At 31.6% G+C, this 14,527-nt stretch overlaps 1 protein-coding gene across 9 annotated transcripts in view; it reads right to left on the bottom strand.

The window, feature by feature from the left end:
* The window catches only part of LOC145280045 (uncharacterized), a 434,510-nt gene that overhangs the window by 29,352 nt on the left and 390,631 nt on the right, over positions 1-14,527 (bottom strand). For 7 of the 9 annotated variants that reach the window (XM_080131714.1, XM_080131720.1, XM_080131722.1 and 4 more), the window contains 4 exons: positions 12,820-12,982; positions 10,363-10,415; positions 8,536-8,585; positions 2,914-2,958 (listed from right to left, as the gene is read on the bottom strand). In XM_080131714.1, the coding sequence (XP_079987840.1) occupies positions 2,914-2,958; positions 8,536-8,585; positions 10,363-10,415; positions 12,820-12,982 (311 nt within the window). The remainder of the gene's footprint in view (positions 1-2,913; positions 2,959-8,535; positions 8,586-10,362; positions 10,416-12,819; positions 12,983-14,527) is intronic. The other 2 variants (XR_013868533.1, XM_080131717.1) reach the window with 1 other exon arrangement.

Raw genomic sequence — 14,527 nt, 5'->3', positions numbered from 1 at the left:
TTCTACTTTTCTAAGAAATATATCAGAAGAAAATGGAAATGTTCAAGGGATGTTAAAGAATTTCATTTGAAGAAAACAAATACGTAACTTGAATTTATTTATTTTCCTCCCATGTCAGGAAAATGTGCCACAAGGTCAGAAAAATGGGAGTACTTATGCAGAATATGGACCATGCTGAAATAATAACGTTATTTAGAAATCCATCCTTAACATAGAAAGGAGAGGGCGTTTTGTAAATATTCTGTACTTTCACCTAACAATTTAATAAACAAAAGATACCACAGAAATTGAACTTAAAATTCCTATCTAAAAATAACACGGTCTGTAAACTGCGTAAGTACTAAAATAGAATTTGAAGCCAGTGCCCTAAAGGAAAAGCACTCTGACCAAACAAAAATTGCCTGGGCAACCTTGTTTGTATTCCTTAGTAGGAGCGCCACAGGCGATTATTAATAAACTAAGCTTTTCTTAAAGGATGAGAGGTTAAAGCCTGGGAAGGTGGGCCTCCTAGAACTGTACACATTCAAACCTTAGATTAACAAAGAATAAGCCGTCCTAAAAAGATGGCCTATACTATGCCAGTCTGGTTTTGGTATGAAATAATCATCTCAACACGAAGATGAATTCTTTTTGGTCATGTGGTCCAGATGCAAATGACCCTACAATCACAAAGAGGAATTCATATTTTGTTCACTGTACTGATCCGTACAAAATTATTTTGTAAATATTTCTATGTTCGATAATTGATGTTCCATGTTATCTTCAGTATCTCAGCTAAAAATGAACGTGATTTTAAAATAAAAAATAAATAAATAAAATAAACAAATAGACTAGTTAATAATACAAAAATAAATAACTAAGGATAAATATCAATAAAAATAACTGTATGTAATACGGAATAACCCCCCCCCTCTTCCCTGATATTAATGAATTATGTGCCTGAAACAGATCAATTAATTTCCAATTTCTGCGAACCTGTTTCATGTACAATAAAAACCCAACATGCATGTCTGAAAGTCAAAAACACGCCTGATGAAGGGAAGACATCTGAAATATAGTATCACGGGCAAATCACTTGAACGCCTCACACAAGTAAGAACATCCTATATGTAAAATATTGTATAAAAATACATATATATATATGCATGGTTATACATATACAACCACATGAATTGGATCAATAAAAATGAAACTGCATAGATAGTTTCACAATTATATCTTCAGTCCCTTTAAGCTTGAGTCTGTTCATTACATCTGTATTGTTCTGCCTTCTATAAATCTAAATTTATTTTATATACACATTAAACAATGCTTCAAGCAAACTACTTTAACCTATTAACATGATTTTTACTTAATAAAACAAAGTAAGAAAAATGATTTTAGAAAAAGCAAGTCAAGAATAATAATTCTTACTAAAAGAATACATTACTGCCTTCAGGTGAATTTCTTTTAAGGTGACTCTAAAAATGTCTACATATTACAAAACTGCACAATCAGATTAAGTATTTTAAAAAATACTGTATATACTTGTGCGTAAGTCAATATTTTTTTTCACTTTTTATTTTTGTTTTTCCTTTTGTTTTTTTTCTTTTCTTTTTTACTCACTTCGAATCTTCTCACCAAGAAGAGAAATAAAAAGTAAAAAAGAAAAGAAAAAGGAAAAAAAGAAAAGAAAAAAACAAAAAGAAAAAGTGGGAAAAGGATCGACTTATGCACAAGTATATACAGTAATAAATAAATTGGAGCAAAGTATATTAGTCTATAGGAAATAACATTGTACAATAATAACTGAAAGTTGGCTAGTTAGATTCAAATATCGATTTGTCAGTTTAAATGCTATTTATGTCCAATTTTTTAAATCCAGCCGACACATTACAGAGATTTAAAATAAAAAAAGGCTCCTTCAGTTTTTAACAGACTATGAATACCCACAGAGGAGTGCCTGCACGTGAACCTTTTGTGACAGGAGGTGCGCAATCTCCAACCACACCTCTCCTGAACTGACACTGTTAAATACCAGTGGCAAGTGAAGTGTATGTACAAGACGACTGGAAACAAATGCCGGGATAAGCGGAGAGTACATACAGCGCCTAGAATTTCCAAATAGTCACCAATCTGATATTAACCAGACTCAACGTTGCTCAACTCCGGTGACCTGACGAGAACCGGTGTGTCAATGTGATTATGCCGTAAAGATTTAAAATATTAAACATATATATATATAATATAATTATTTACTATCATAATTATAAAATGCCTACAGGGACTAGTGTTTCATCCTTTTGGGAATCATCAGTGCAGGGTGTTACGGTTAACATCAGTCGATAGATTTGAACCCGGCTACCATTAATTGCGAGAAATGCTGTTGAATTTAAACATTTATTTTTTTATATACTGTCAAAGTGATCTAATCATTATATGATGATCTACTACGCATAAGAGCTAAATTGACCGACTTTAATTTAACTGAAAGTGTTCAACGATAAGAAACAAGTTTCTTAAAAGAGCTGACATAATTATTTACTATAATAATTAAATACCTACAGACACTAGTGTTTTATCCTTTCGGGAATTATCAGTGCAGGGTGTTACGATTAAGATTCGAACCATATATATATATATATATATATATAATCCCATGATGTATCCAAATATAAAAGTAATATAAATATATATCTATATATCCCCCACCTTCTCAGTTTTATACAAGTTATTAGTTCCGTTAGATGGAATTCCTTCAATATTGCAGCAAATCTTCCGTGCAATTCAAAAAAAAAAAGTTTAATTGTTCTTCTTTTCGAAGTTAGCATATTCTGAACAGAGAGATAAGTATAAAAGAACAAAAAAAAAAAAAAGGAACTGCATGCCCCTTATCTCAATGTCATCCGTTCAGAAAGGTCACTCAGAACTCACCAGACTCCATAACAGAGTGAATACCAGCCATATCTTGCAGGAAACCTTCAAAAAGCAAATTCAAAGAGTTGTTTTCTTTGTTCGATTTGGTTCATTCGTTTTTACTGTCTTAAGAACCAATAATAACTCCTATTTATGAATCGATGTCCCTATTTATATATATATATATATATATATATATATATATATATATACACACATTTTTTTATCAGAATAGTTTTGCAACAGGAGCTTGACATGAGAAATATAAGAAAAAAGTTAAGATTTGTAAGGCATACAAAGAAATGTAACATATTTTAATTATAAAAATAAGTTTAATTAATTTACTTATGAGAAAAACGATTCACTGCGATATATATATTTTGGTTACATTATGAATATTTCAAAATGAGATTTGTTTAAAATTTTAATATTTCGTTAATACAATATACAATACAAATTGTATGTAATTTTTCTTTAGGGTGAAGGTCTGTAGTCGAGCAGCCTCTTTGCCAGGTCCACCATTATGCATATAAACGAAAAATTGTTAAAAATTAGTATTTAATAAATTACGATATTTATTAATTCATCAAAAATTAAAACAAAAAATTATAATGAAGAAAATCCTTAATCCATAGTTTTCAAAAAATAGACACTTCTCATCATAGGATTAACATTAATAAATAATGTATAAATTTAAAAATATGTAAAAACACAATTTTTGATAGAAAAAAAAAATCAAAATAAAATAATTAATCATTTAATTTAAAAAAATATTCAATTAATTAATCAATTGAGTGATATTACGTAAGGAAGAATCTGGAATCCAAAGACTGCATGGATTAAATTAAAACAAAATGGCATAATGTAAACATATTATAAAGAATTAACAGCTTCTCTTCCAATTTTTGGATTTTTAATCACGTCAAAACGCACTTTATCTCCTTTTGACAGATTGTTGCTGTTTGTTCTGACGAGTTAAGGGCAAAATAGATTCACTGATTGATATCATAATTAAGTGATTGATTTTGCACTACAAAACAGATACTGTCAAGAATTGTAAATCTCAACTGAATTAAAGGAATAAGTTGTAATATGGTCAACATCATGAAATTTGGAATATAGACTTTTATCATTCATTCATTATATACATTATATATATATATATATATAGTATTAATTATGAAAATATATATTGCAATTAAGCTACACAGAATATTCTGTGTTCCATTCTAGTGAGAATTTGTCAGGCTTATGTTTGAATTTTTGATGAATTAATAACTATTGTACTTTATTAAATAATAATTTTCATCAATTTTCAGTATATATATATATATATATATATATATATATATATATATATATATATATATATAAGTTTTTTTTTTAACAAATGACAAATTCTTTTGGGAATGTAACAAATGCTTCTGTGCAGATTACTTGCCATAAGTATATTATTATACTACTATATGTGTGTGTGTGTGTGTGCGTGTGTGTCTAAATATAGTTCAGATCAGATATCATCAGAAAACATATTTTATTGAACTATGTATATAAAAAGAAAAACAAAAACAATAAAATAAAAAAATTAAACAAAAAAAGCCCCCCCCCAAAAAAAACAAAAAACAAAGAGACCCAAAAAGGCAAAGAAAGACTATGTAATAGACTTTTTATTTAATTTATTATTTAGAGTCATGTGGTCAAACCACCCATAATGTTTACATCATATAAATACATTTGACCTTGTCTAATTGAACAACAGGATTTATTAAGTGTTAGAGTCATATGAGTTAGATAAGACATAAACAATAGAGATATTTGATTTAATGTAATACGAAGCCACAATATAATAGCAGAGATGATACAATAGTTATAATCAAATGCATATGAGTAAGATTACCCTTTGTGAAACTGGGAAATATTAAATATAGGAATATCTAAAAACATGAAAATCATTCAGTTTCTGCAAGAATGTTCCAATGAACAGTTGTTTTACTAGAAGTGATTTACTATTTCTAGAACAAATGCTAGAAATAAAATTATTACAGAATTAACAGACAGGAAAATCTAGCTAGATGTACCCACAATATTCAAGATCTGCCAATATGTTTTTTTTTGTTTTTTTTTCTTAATTTTCTTCCTTTGAAGATTGTAACGTTCGGTATGGAGCAGTCAAACCTGTTGCCAATATTGCTGTGCTTTTTATTGAAACCAGTCAAGAGCTTTTTTAGTATCCTCGTTGTTCCCTTAAGTGCAATTGTCTGGATCTCTTTTGCACTTGGTTCACCAGGAATATTAGTTAGGTAGGACTTCAGGTTCTTCTTCTGTGGCATCTAGGTTGATTTTAGAACAACGTCCTTGGAAAAGCCATGATAGTTGGGATATAATTTCTTAAAGACTCACACAAAATATTTGATTCCTAACTTGCACATAATTTAAGGTAATTGATTTATTTTTTTCAAATTTTCCAATGCATCAATATTATTGTTAGGCTATTTGAAATAACTGGAAAAGAATATAATCTATGAATATGAATTGTTTAAAAAATTATATAATAACTAGCGGGGGTACCCGGCGTTGCCCGAGTGTTTGTTTCCGGGACGGGGGGGGGGGAGTTTTAAAAAATGTTATGGTAGGTAAGTAGGAAGGATCAAACCCGGAGTCATGAGTAAAAGTAGGAAAATAAAGTGTGAAAAAAAAAAAAAAAAAAAAACGACTACGGTAGGTCGGCGCGAACGTGAAAATATAATGTGAATTGTCCAGCACGCTAACCACTACGCCACAGAGCACTGCAGCTTATTTTAGTGATTTTAAATAACTTCACATGAAAGAACTACGAAGCCAAACCGGTGTTCTCTTCTCAACTGTTCCTTGTGAACGATCCCCAAATGGTGTTAAGTGGTGGCAGGGGGAGGAGGAATTTATTAGAGAGAAAATATTTTACCACTTCCATTGATCTTAACCGATTTTGGCCGTGACTTCTCAGCAGAAAAAGTATAGAAATCTAAGATTATCAAGGAATTTGAGAAATAATACGCCTATAACACACCTCAGATATTGTTCTGCCGTTTGTGCATATTATATTTGCATGAAATATCTTGATTTTTAATCCTATTAAGGTCAAAATCCGACGGGAAAAAATGAGTTCATTTTATTTATATATATATATATATATATATATATATATATATATATATATAATAATGTAGAATTCAATCATTTTAGAAAATAAATTTTGTTTTTGTTTAAATTAATTTTTTTTTTCCTTAAAGTTTTTAATTACATCTTCAAATATTTATTTATGTACTTTTTTTTTTTTTTTAATTAGCTATTCAAAATGAAAATTGTGTTTATAATACCAGATCTAGTTTCATGTCATTCTCAGGATGAATTTTAGTTGATTCATAGATAAGAGCCTAACAAGTACTACCATTTTTGACCAGAGTGAATCTGAGAACAATAGCAATTTAGAAGCAACTCTTAATGAAATTTCCATGGAGTAATAAAATCTATGTAAAAATAATCCATAGATGAGACCATGAGAAACACTACCATTTTGCACCAAAGTGAACCTGAGAACAATGATAACTAAGAGTTTGGTTTGGTTGTTTTACGACATATCAACCGCTTTCTGGTTATTGAATACCAAATCCAGTTATTTTGGAAATAGTATTCATGTTGCATCCAGTTATTTTGTAGAAGGTTTTTATTCTTCAAGCTCTTTGTATTTTCAATCGCTAGTTTGTAGTGTTTGGTTTGGTTGTTTTATAGTGGATATTATCGTTTTTGTTCCCTGCCCTGCAGAACATGGATGAGTTTTGCAATGGGAGAAGGGAAAAGGGGTTACAGTATTAATGTTTGGTACATTTTAAGTTAGGAAACCAGTCAGGAAGTGGGGGAAGATAGAAAGAGAAAGGGAAAATGGGAAAAAGGGTAAAAAGGTGGGTTGTTGTTTTTGCTGAATATAATTAAGTTTTGCAAAAGGAAGTAGAAAAACAAAAAGCATCAATGTTAGGTGCATTTCATCTCAGGAAGCCAATATCTTCAGACAGCCTGATCTGGTAGCACCAGGATAGCTAAGAAGTAACTTCATACTGCCCGAATAGAATTTCCATAGAGGCTTACTGGTAATAAAAATCATGTAAAAATAATTGGTTTTAATACTTTTTAAGGTGGTTAGAATGCCAATAAAACATATTTAACATGAAAGATTATTTTTTAACAATTATTAAACATGAGCAAAACAAAAAAAATCATTTGATATAACAATAACAATTTACTGTTGCTTCTCTAAATCAATAAAAATAATATTACAGTTTCCAGGATTTGACTAAAAAAAAAAAAAAAAAAACATTCTTGTCAGTCGCCAGTATGTTTCTCTTGTTACTAAAAATAAAGTATTAGAATCTTCTAGAAGATTCTAAATTCAAGGTTTTAGAGTACAGTTACCAGGATAGCTAAGAAGTAACTCCATACTGGCCGAATAGAAGTTTCATAGAGGCTTGCTAGTAATATAAAATAATGTTACAGTTTCAAGGATTTGACTAAAATAATTGAAAAAAAAAAAACATTCTTGTCAGTCGCCAGTATGTTAGAACCTTCTAGAAGATTAAAAATTCAAGGTTTTAGAGTACAGTTATCCAGAAGCCAACTCCCTTTGTTAAACAAAATACTCCATCTTCTCCTGTTTTGTCTTTCAGATTATACTCCCTTCATTTTGACAAATATACTTTCTTTGTTTCCTCATCATATGATCCCTCCCAAAGATGGGAGACAGGGTATTTTTTTGAGTGTAAATGTCACTAATATGGAGAAAAAATACATTTATATATATATATATTTTTTTTTTACATGGTGGTCACCATGTAAAAGGAAGGAAGGCCAGGAAGCCACTCGGGGATAAGGGTTATTGCGTGTATAGTAATCAATGGGATAGTATCGTAGTAATCGTTAGTATTGGGGATTTGATAAAGTGTCATTACTTAAGGGGGCGGCTCATCAGGAATTTGTTTATGTTGGACTTGAAGACATCCAAGTTGTAGTCAGGTGGGAAACAGGCAAACGGAAGAGAGTTCCACAGGCGTGCACTTCTAAGAAAGAATCATTGTTCATGGAATCTACGTTTTGATTTAGGCACAGATAAAGAGTAGGGAAAATTAATGACAGTGGTTTCAGCTGGACAGGTGTTTTCGTGAAAGATTGGCGAGGAGTGACCAGAGATTGGAGCTCAGAAGAGCACTTGCCATGGAAATAACAATAAAACAGACAGGCTCGCAACATCTCTTCTGTGGGAGAGAGGTTGCAGGAAAGAGAAAAGAGCATCTCCACTAAGCCACGAAGTCTATTTTGTACCCTGTCAAGGCAGGATAGGCTGTTTTTAGCAGCTCCTTAGTATGTCAAATGTATTGAATACATAATATTATAAATGCGCAAATGTTTAAAAAATAAATAATGAGTGTCAGACTTTTTGGCTTGTTTTATACATATTGAGAAATGAATATCAAGTTCATGATTCTTACAAAAGTTCCTTTGTATTTATAAGACAGAATGACTTGCATAATTTGTATAACTTTAATGAAAATGAAACAGTTATTACTGAAAGAGGAAGGACACTTTCTCTAATATTGATAAATATAATCTTACCCTGATGTTGGTGTAAAGTTTGCATATTGTCCTCCAGTAACTCCCATCACCTAAGGGAAAAACAAAAGATAGTAAATGACATAAGAAAATGAGAAAGAAAAGAATTGTATAATTTAAAGCAAGAAACTATCATTATTTTTGGTTTGTCTTATGGCATATCAACCCTTTTCAGGTTATTTAATGTCGAATCAGATCATTTTGATAAATTTACTTATACTTTAATTTTTTTATATCTTCAAATATTTATTTATGGTGTTTGGTTTGGTTTTTTTGTTTTACAGCATATCAACTCTTTTTCCTGTTATTTAATACCAAATCCAGTAATTTGGAGAAAAGGTTTTATTTCCTCAAGATCTTTAAATATTTATTCATGGGGGTTTGGTTTATTATTTTGTTTTATGGCAAATCAACCCTTTTTGGGTTATTTTAATGTCGAATCCAGTAATTTTGGAAAAAGATTTTATGCTTCTAGTTTTTTTTTTTATATCTTCAAATATTTATTCATAGAGTTTGGCTTGGTTGTTTTGTAGAAGAAAAAATTGTTTTTATTTTTGATTTTGCAGAACATGATTGAATTTTGCAAAAGGAATGGGGGGGGGCATCAATATTTGGTGCATTTTTGGTCAGAATTGGTTGTTTTTGTTTTACGGCATCTCAACCTTTTTCAGGTTATTTAATGCCGAATCCAGTGATTCTGAAGAACAATTTTTAATAGAGCATATTTGTTTTTTAAGTTGGTTTAAATTTAACCCATAGTTGGGACCCTAACAGGTACTACCATTCCAGGTCAGAGTGGACCTGGGAGCAATGCAATTAAAGGGTGGCTCCACACTCCCCAAAGCCCACAAGCTGGGGCCTCACCATCAGATATAGTTTAAGGTCATATCCAGGACCTTTTGGTCAGGAAGCCAGTATCTTCAGACAGCCTGATTTGGTAGCACCAAATGTTCTAACAAGTATTCATGCTCTGCATCAAAGTGGACCTGGGATGAATGGTAACTAAGGAGCAATTCACATTCCCCACAACTCCCAAATGGGACCTAACCAATGGTAAAAAGTTTCTATGTTTCAAGTTCTTTATATCTTCAAATCTTTATTTATGGGTTTTGGTTGGTTATTTTTTGTTTTTGTTTTTTAGAGGAAATTGTTGCTTTTGTTTTAGACTTTCCAGAATATAACTGATTTTTGCAAAGAGAAAGGAAAAGAAAACAAAACAACAAAAACAAATAGCGTCAATGTTTGGTGCATTTTAAGTCAGGAAGTCAGCATTTTCTTCAAACAACCTGATCTGGAAGTACCAGATATCAATCTTTTTTTGGGAGACTACCCATCCCAGGATGAGCTCATACTATGAAGATAATCCTTGAACCTTTTAATAAGTGCAAGTGAAAACCTTGAATCAATATTTTTTTTAAATATATAAAAAAGAATAAGAATTTGGAACTCACTGAAGCTCAGTCAAATAGTACCAACATATCAAGATCACATCAAAGAAAGAACCAAGTGGAGAAGTGTGATTATGGTCTGATGGTCTTCATGAAACCATCATCATCATCATTTCAATGCACTGTATATGAGGATGAATCACAGATGGAGACTTCGTTTGAAATTCAAGTAAAACAACCTAGATCAGGATTAAATATTAATTTTTTTCATAATATTAAGAATTTCTCAAAGAATCAATTTGATTTTAAAATCAATAATTAAACAATGGACATTGCCAGACTAAAAAGAAAGTGAAGATCTCCAATATGTGCATCCATACCTCCCAACACTCACCAACGAAAACAGGATTAATACAATCGAAACAGTGGATCATTTACTTACATTTTTAATGTTGGATGTACAAATTTCAACGCACTGAGATTCGACGTAGCCAACTAAAATGAATGCAAATAAAAAAAAAAATTAAATGAAAAGATAATTAACAAATAATACCAATTCTTGAACAAGAGACAGACATTTAAAAATAAAATTTCCATCCATGTTTTTCATGAGAAAACTTATAATGTATTTTCCTTTTAAATAAATATATTGACCTAATAATGAGCAGGTCTTCAAGCGTAAGAGTTTTCATTTGGAAATGCGATTTTCATATGTGCTTTTAAATGACAAGAAAAAGGGAGATAAATCTGGTGAAAATGAAAAACAATACCCTTTCTGAAAAACTAAATAGAGTTTTCCAAAATTATGACCCTGCATAGAATTGATTCATTTTAAAGAGATATCATCTATGTAATTTTTGTTTTACAATTACCGTGAACTTTGAATAAAATATTTATTAATTACGATGCATTATAGGATATCAAATGGACAGAGTAGTTTTTATTTTATAAATTGTTCTGAAAATCATGACAGAAGCTGGAAAACTTTCTATCACCGATCAACCAATAAGGGTTTATATTGTATGCGGCTTCTGAAAATTGAAATTGACTCCAAATTGGGTACTTGTACAGTTTAATCAAGACATTAAAAAATGAAAATATCGCAAAAAGTTTAAATTGTACGTGTCCATTATGGAATGAAGTTCCCCGGGAAAAAAAAATTCACTTAATTTCATCAAGTAGTTTTTGTTTTACACCGAAAAAATAAGTTGTTATGATACCGAGCAAAAGGTTCGATTTTTAGGAAGAAAAGCTAGTATTATGGGGAAGGAGTTAACTGGAGTTATCTCCCCATGGCGTTTCTAAACTCCAAAGAAAATTAAGAAAAAATCCAAGATGTCTGCCTTCAACATGCTGTCATAAAAACGTGTTTTTCCGCTGTAAAAAAAAAAAAAAAAAAAAAAAAAAAGAAAACTACTCAATCTAATTACATTAAATTTTTTTTCGGAGATCTTCAGTTCAGAACGGATACGTACAATATAACCTTTTTTCGATATTTTCATTTTTTAAATTCTTGATTAAACTGGACAAGTACCCCAAATTGTGATAAGCGGCAGGATGTCGTTTTCAATCATGTGGCAAAGCTCACAGAGTATGCACATATGTCCAGTCATTTATTTTATTTATTTATTGTCTCCAATGTATATTATAACAGTTTCTCTAATAGTTATTTAATATGTTCTTATTTCTGTTTAATTTGAGGAATTTGCCTAATTAAAAACTAACTCTTTCACAGTCTGACAAAAATGTTTTTGTTTTTTTTAATTGAATATTTATATATATTTATAAAATATCCATGCCATACATATGATTTCAATTCAAATCAAAATGATTTACATATTAAAAATATCTAAATGATTTAAATGTTAAAAAATTTAATTTATTCAAATCTATATATCTATAAAAGTGAAATTGTGTGTGTGTGTGTGTGTGTGTGTGTGTGTGTATGCATTTCCCTACCAAACTACTCTGTCAATTTTCAGTCTACAGACTCGAGATTTGACATAAGGGGTATTGAGATTTGGGAAAATATTTTTAATCAGTTTTTGGCCAGAAATTTGGCTGTCGAGGGATCAAAGTTCAACGATTTGACCTTTGAAAACTCAACCAAACTCTTCCGGCAATTTTGAATCTAAACACTTGAAATTTTAGATGTAGGTTACTTGGAAATGGATCAAACTTTTTAATTTGATTTGAGCCCAAAACCATAAATGTTAAGGGGTCAAAATTGGGGTCAAAATTAAAAAAAATTTGACCTCTGCGGTCTCTACCAAATTACTAAGCCAATTTTTGGTCTAAAATTTGAAATTTTACATAAAGTGTATTCAGACATAGGGCAAGGTTTTAATCGATTTTTAGCCGAGAATTTGGCTGCCAATGGGTCAAAGTTCAAAAGATTTGACCGTTGCTGTCTCAAGACAACTATTCAGCCAATTTTTGGTCTAAACATTTGAAAATTTACATAAAGGGTATTCAGACATGTAGCAAGCTTTTTAATCAGTTTTTGGGCGAAAATTTGGCTGTCAAGAGGTCAAAGTTGAAAGAGTTGACCTTTGCAGACTCTACCAAACTTCTCCACCAATTTTGGGTCTAAACACTTGAAATTTTAGATGTAGGCTATCTGGACATGAATCAAACTTTTTAATATATATGTATATGTATATGTATATATATATATATATATATATATATATATATATATACATATGTACATAAAGTTATGAACAGTATATAGAGCCAGAGCAAAGCCAGACTGAACTGCTAGTGTTAAATAAAACTAAATTATTTACACATTTAAAAAAATCTAAATGATTTACATGTTTAAAAAAATCTAAATGAGTTAAATGTTTAAAAAAAATTAAAATTGTTTACATGGTTAAAGAAAACTAATATGATGTACCTTTTCCATCTTCGGTTTTGGCTAACCATTTTCCAGCCGGGTTGTTATGCATTCGTAGAATGTTGATCCTGTCTCCCTTTTTTACAGTTAAGTCAAGCTTACCTCCCTTGCATGACTCTCCTGTATATGTTCCTTCACCCACAACCTTTTCTGTTCCATCCATCTTGAATAGAAAACATTAAAATAACTTCATTGAACTAATCATACGGTGTGACTCTACAAAAACGCCACTGACTTAATTGTTAATAAAATTCATTAAGGTTGCTGCAAAGACCGTGGGCTCTCTCTACTCTACTAAAAAAGTACTCACACCAGAGAGTAGCCTATATCTCTACTAAGTTTCCATTTGCCGATGTTTGGAGTATTATTGTCACATCTGCGCTGGTGCACCTATCACTAGTCTTTGGCTCTTAGACAGGGTTCAAAAAAAGTATCCAAACTAAGTGGCCCCACACTATCAACCAAACTCCAACCCCTGTCCCATCTCTCAAATGTTACATTCCTCTGCCTATTCTATATTTTAATGGATAGTGCTCTGACAAACTCGTAGTACTTGTGTCCCCTTGACATAAATACCCCATGACTACCACAACAAACAGCAAAATCCCACCCCTTCACTCTTGAGGCTCCTAGATGCCGGAAAGTCTTCTACTTAAAAAAATTTTCTTTTTAAATTCAATTTTCACTCCAAACAAGGCGCAGTGCTACTTTGAAGTAGGGGGCTACTATTGAGGGCATAATTTGCGAGGGCATTATGAAGGGAGATGAGTAGCAAGATGTTTGTTCACATTACACTACTTGAACTTCTGCATATCAGTACAGATGGGAAAGCAGAATCCTGGAAGGAGTTCCAAAGACATGCAGTTCTGGGGAAGAAACTATTGGAGTAAAAAGCTTTCTTACACATAGGGATCTCTACTGTAAAGGGGCGGGACTTAGTTGCTTGTCGGGTTTGTCGGGGGTAGTCACGTCGAGGAGGTACAAGTGCTTGCAGTTCGTCAGAGCATTCACCATTAAAGTATTTGTAGAACAGGCAGAGGGATGCAACATTTTGTTGATGGGACAAAAGCTGAAGCCTAGATGACAGTTCAGGACTTATCAGGTTGGCGACTCTTTTAAACCCTGTCCAGGAGTGAGATACAAGCAGCAGATGCACCAGCCCAAATGTGACAACAGTACTCCATACATGGGCGAATGGTGGTCTTATAGAGGTACAGGATACTTTCAGGCGTAAGTAATTTTCTAGCACAGTAGAGAAAGCCACCTTCTTTGCCTTGGCAATGTTTTCAATGTATCTATTCCAGTTCATGTTAGACCAAGGAGTTTAAAAGAATTACTTTCAGGCAATGTGTTCTTGGCCATTGCTATTGGTGGTAGAGAAGTTTTCTTGTAGTTATTGAAGGAAACAAGTTTAGTCTTGGCAGTATTGAATGTGACCATTCATTTTTGTCCCCATTCCACTACGGATTGGAGGACATCCTCTAGTGTTTCTGCCATTTCCTTAGATATATGTTCATTTGTTTTCCCCTCATGCCTGTTATAGAGAGTGGTGTCACCAGCAAATATACCCATCTCTGAAATAATTTTATCAGGGAGGTCATTTATGAATATCAGGAATAATAAAGGTCCAAGGATAGACCCCTGAGGTACTCCCGCATTTATATCATATTGTTTAGATGTACGACCGTCGAGGACAACTTGAATTTTT

This window comes from Euprymna scolopes, chromosome 7 (assembly GCF_053919585.1).
Source record: "Euprymna scolopes isolate OS-2025 chromosome 7, ASM5391958v1, whole genome shotgun sequence".
Lineage (NCBI taxonomy): Eukaryota > Metazoa > Mollusca > Cephalopoda > Sepiida > Sepiolidae > Euprymna > Euprymna scolopes.
This window is presented reverse-complemented; position numbering and strand designations above follow the sequence as displayed.